The 4318-nt window shown below is 37.3% G+C and overlaps 1 protein-coding gene across 1 annotated transcript; it reads left to right on the top strand.

Annotated features, from left to right (window-relative positions):
- Window positions 1–334: 334 nt before the first annotated feature.
- Window positions 335–3201, top strand: LOC107871550 (DNA damage-repair/toleration protein DRT100-like). Its single transcript, XM_047412931.1, has 3 exons — window positions 335–725; window positions 956–1069; window positions 3041–3201. Exons 1-3 carry the CDS (start codon window positions 335–337, stop codon window positions 3199–3201), a joined length of 666 nt encoding a protein of 221 aa, XP_047268887.1.
- The last annotated feature ends 1117 nt before the right edge of the window (window positions 3202–4318 follow it).

Below are 4318 nucleotides of genomic sequence, written 5' to 3' on the forward strand. Positions count from 1 at the left end.
TACTAATTCTTAAGACTTTGTGTTAGAATAATATGATTGTATCATGTATGACACAGGAACCGTATCCAATTAAATTTTGGTGGTAAAAAAACTGATGGTGTCTGTTTCAGTTTATCTTATTGTTTAATCATTATGCGCTGAAGGATATTGCTATATAATGGTGTAACTTTGCCAACAAAACAAATAAAAAACAAATGGAGAAGCACATTATCAAATACAAGATCCATTGAATGGCGTTCTGCCCAATTCTATTGGGAATCTTTCATCTACAATTGAAATATTATATGTAGGAGATGCTCACCTCAATGGCCTCATCCCCCCAGGTATAGGCAACATGAGTGGTCTTATTATCCTAGTCTTTGAACGTAACAACTTGACGGGAAATATTCTCCCTGAGATTGGTAAGCTTAGACGACTCCAAGGGCTGTTAATACGTAACAGTAAATTGCGGGGACATATTGCGGAGGCGGTATGCCATTTATCTAATTTGGTCAAATTAGATATGGATCGTAATGAGCTCACAGGAGTGATCCCGGAATGTTTAGGAAATCTTAGCATGATGCAACACCTTTATTTGGGTTGTAATAAATTTTCATCAAAATTGCCGTTGAGCCTTTGGAAAATGAAATGCCTTCTCTTTATAAACGTGTCACGAAATTCTATAGAGGGAGAAATTCCAGAAAATATTGGAGAACTGAAGGCCATTGTAGATCTAGATCTTTCCTGTAACCACTTATCGGGTAAGGTACCAAGCATATTGGGGGGACTCCAAAACCTGAAATCTGTCAACCTATCGAACAATTCATTTTCAGGAACAATTCCATTCACCCTTTCAAACTTGAAAAACTTGGAATTCTTGGATTTGTCTTTAAATGCGTTGTCAGGCACTATTCCAAAGTCTTTGGAAATCTATTACACCTTACAAGTATCAATGTTTCATTTAATCATTTTGAAGGTGAAATACCTGCGGATGGTGTGTTTGCGAATTTCACTCTGCAATCATTTCTTGGGAACAAAGATTTAAGTGGAATGCACATTTTGGAGATTCCTGCTTGCCCTATTGATATGAGTACGAGCGCGTAGATGGACTTATGAGGGCGTATGTTAGTTCCGAGACTTGGTGTGTGCAAATGAAGTGCAAAGGAGCACCTAAATGGACACCAAAATTGTCCATACATAGCACTCCAAGGGCGCCTATTGAACCATTTTACTAAGGGGTCATTTTGGACATTTCACACTTTATTTTGTAACCTACTATAAATAGAATAATGTAGGGTTTAAGTCATTAGTTTTGATAAATATTGAAAGTTGTAGATACTTAGACATTTCTCTCTTGTGAGAAAGGCCCCTATGGCCAAACATTGTAACTAGGGATTTCAACTTGAGTGTGGAATCACTCGTGTATGATTCAAGAATGAAAACATTGGATACTTGGGAGATCGAGGTCCCTCTTGTACCACGTAAGAGATAGGTGAATTGTAGTGTGTAGTGTTAAGGGTCCAAGAGTGGAATATGCTCTTGGGTTCTTAAGAGTATGCCTTCAGGTAGTCTATCTTTCTATCGCTTTGATTACTGTAATCTTTTGTTGTTGTTTCTTGTGTTGTTGAAACCGTTGGTTATTACTATTGTAATTCTCTTGTTCTTCACGTGTTGATGCTCTTTTGGGTGTTACATACATCATTGAATCTTGTATTCTTCTTGTTGGTAGCGAATCTGTGAGTGGTCTCCAAAAAGGTCCTCGGATCCTTAAGATTATTGGATTGATTTGGAGTGTGTTTCGTGTTCTCATGTTTATCTCATATCATTTGGTATCAGAGCGAAGGCTAGTCGTGTTCTCACACTACCAATCTTGCGCTTAGTTGAAAATAACAAAAAAAAAAATGAAAACTAAAATTTCCTGAAAATAGCAATCTGTCCACTTGTGTGTTCTTGGCTGAAAATTGTGTATTGTTGTGTCTTGGCCAAGATTTTTATCTTGTAAACTTAGATCTAAGAGTCCTTTTTGTGTGTTATATTGTTAGTAGTGTTAGCTTATTCATCCCTGACACTAAAGGAGTCTAAATCTAAGTTTGAGCATTAAAAGCTGATGTTGTTGTTGTGAATCCAATGTGTGGCTGATTGTTGTTGGGATTGTTGTTGTTGGTTTAAGTTTTGAACATGTATTATGGTAATTGTGTTGTGAATTTAATCTTGAAAAGGTGGTGTTGTTTTTTTTGGAGGGTCCAACTTGAACCTTAGTACTTCAAGACTCAAAGTTTGTGTTCTTGGTGTTCTTCACCATCTCTATATGTTGTTGAAGAAAAGGTGGTAGTTGATCTTATAAGTTGAAGGAAAAAGGTGAAGAATTGTTAGTCTTGAAAGACCCCCAACCACCAAAGACTTTATCAACCCTTTTCCAACAGCTTTCCATGATACAAGGGCCCATGTTTTAAGGAGGAGTACTACAAAAGTCAAGTCTTGAAATTTGAAACTTGAAAAAAAAAAAAGGCTCCAAGACTAATTCTTTCCTCCATAAAACAAATTTCACTAATCCAAATTAAAATTGGTCAAGACTTGAACTTTGAAAAATAAATATTTTAGAAACCGTAATCTATATGTGGCTGCCACGTCATCAAGTTACTGTTCATGCATCAAATTTTGGCTCAAATTTCAGATTTTCTTAATTTCTTTTATTGTTCGGTAGTTTCTCTTGTTGGTTCCAACAATAATTGGCAAACTAGTACTCATCTACTAGATTGTTAGTTAGTCTTTGTGTTCGTTCATTCGTGTTTAGTGTTTGTTGTGCGCTTTTTTTTTTTCTCTTTTGTGAATTCGTTGTGTCTTGTTGGTTCAAGTTCGTAAACAATATTTCTTTTGAGTCAACTCAAACGAAAATCTATTCCGGGCAAGAGTAGACTCGATCCTCAATCACTCGCGAAGTACAAGACGACTTTCAACACTTGTGAAACTAATTGTGAGGTAAAAATCGAGAGTGAGAGTGTGGTGAGGCATTTTTGTGCTAACAAGTTTGTTTGTTGTTTGCTGTTGTCCTTTGCTTTAGGTACCATGGCTGCCACTAATCTCGATGCCACATTCGATCGCATCAACGATGATATTGAAGAAATGAAATGGTACGTAGAAAGTCTACGCCAATTGTTAGCTAAACTTATCCCAAAAATCCAACTTTCCTTGTCCAAACCCCGTGTACCGAGAGCTTCCTGAAGGAAGAGGCGGGCTGCCCTGACCCACACCAAGGTAAAGAGGAGATTGAAACATCTTTGGTACTTGATAGTGAACTTATAGAGAGTGAAGCACTTGCTAGTTCCAAATATGTTCGTGAGATAGATCATGCTCTCTTTAGGTTTAATGTTTTATTTGAAGATGACATAAACTGGTGAAAATGATGGTATACCTTGCCTTGAAGTCTATATTCAATATGCTAAGCCACTATGGTGTGACAACATTCCTCCTAAAGATGGAAATCTCTTCTTGGAAGATGATAGTACTCTTATGGGCAAGGAATGTGTAGTCTCGAAAATGAATACTCGTAGTAGTACTCTTGGTGTTCATGATGATCAATTTACTCTTAAATGTAGTTCACTAGGGCATGTGAATGAAGTGCTTAAAAATTCGCATGTCAGTGATAGTGTCTATAGAATTTATTTTGATAATGGGCATAACTCTTTGAACATCTTGTGTGGTATAACAATTGCGATTAGTTTTGTTCATAGAGATCATGTGTATGAAAATATTTTTGTGTGTGAATGTAGGAGTGACATTCTTGGGGAAGGAAGGGCTATCATTGGCTTAGGCCCTTGGCTAATTCTTCCATTTGATCCTGGTACCATCTTAGGGTGGGAAAGGATAACTTTCGGCCTATTTTCATTTTGTTTTGGTATTTATCCGAGCCACTTCCTTTGTCACATTTGTAATAATATTGTCATGTTTAATACAAAGGACCCGTGGATATACTTCCAATTTGTTCCCCCTCGGCATGGCATATTAATGTGTTTATTTTTGCTCACCCTAACCCTCGTGTCATGAGGATGTGTGCCTATTTGTCCTCTCTTGATTTTGCAAGGTACGAATTTGAGGTCGAATCCTTTTCAAGAAGGGGAGGATGATACAGGTATGATCGCATAGATGGACTTATGAGGGCGTATGTTAGAACCGAGACTTGGTGTGTGCAAATGAAATGCAAAGGAGCACCTAAATGGACACCAAAACCGTCCATACATAGCACTCCAAGGGCGCCTATTGAAGCATTCGACTAAGGGGTCAGTTTGGACATTTTACACTTTATTTTGTAACCTACTATAAATAGAATAATGTAGGGTTT

Source organism: Capsicum annuum, chromosome 5 (genome assembly GCF_002878395.1).
Source record: "Capsicum annuum cultivar UCD-10X-F1 chromosome 5, UCD10Xv1.1, whole genome shotgun sequence".
NCBI lineage: Eukaryota > Viridiplantae > Streptophyta > Magnoliopsida > Solanales > Solanaceae > Capsicum > Capsicum annuum.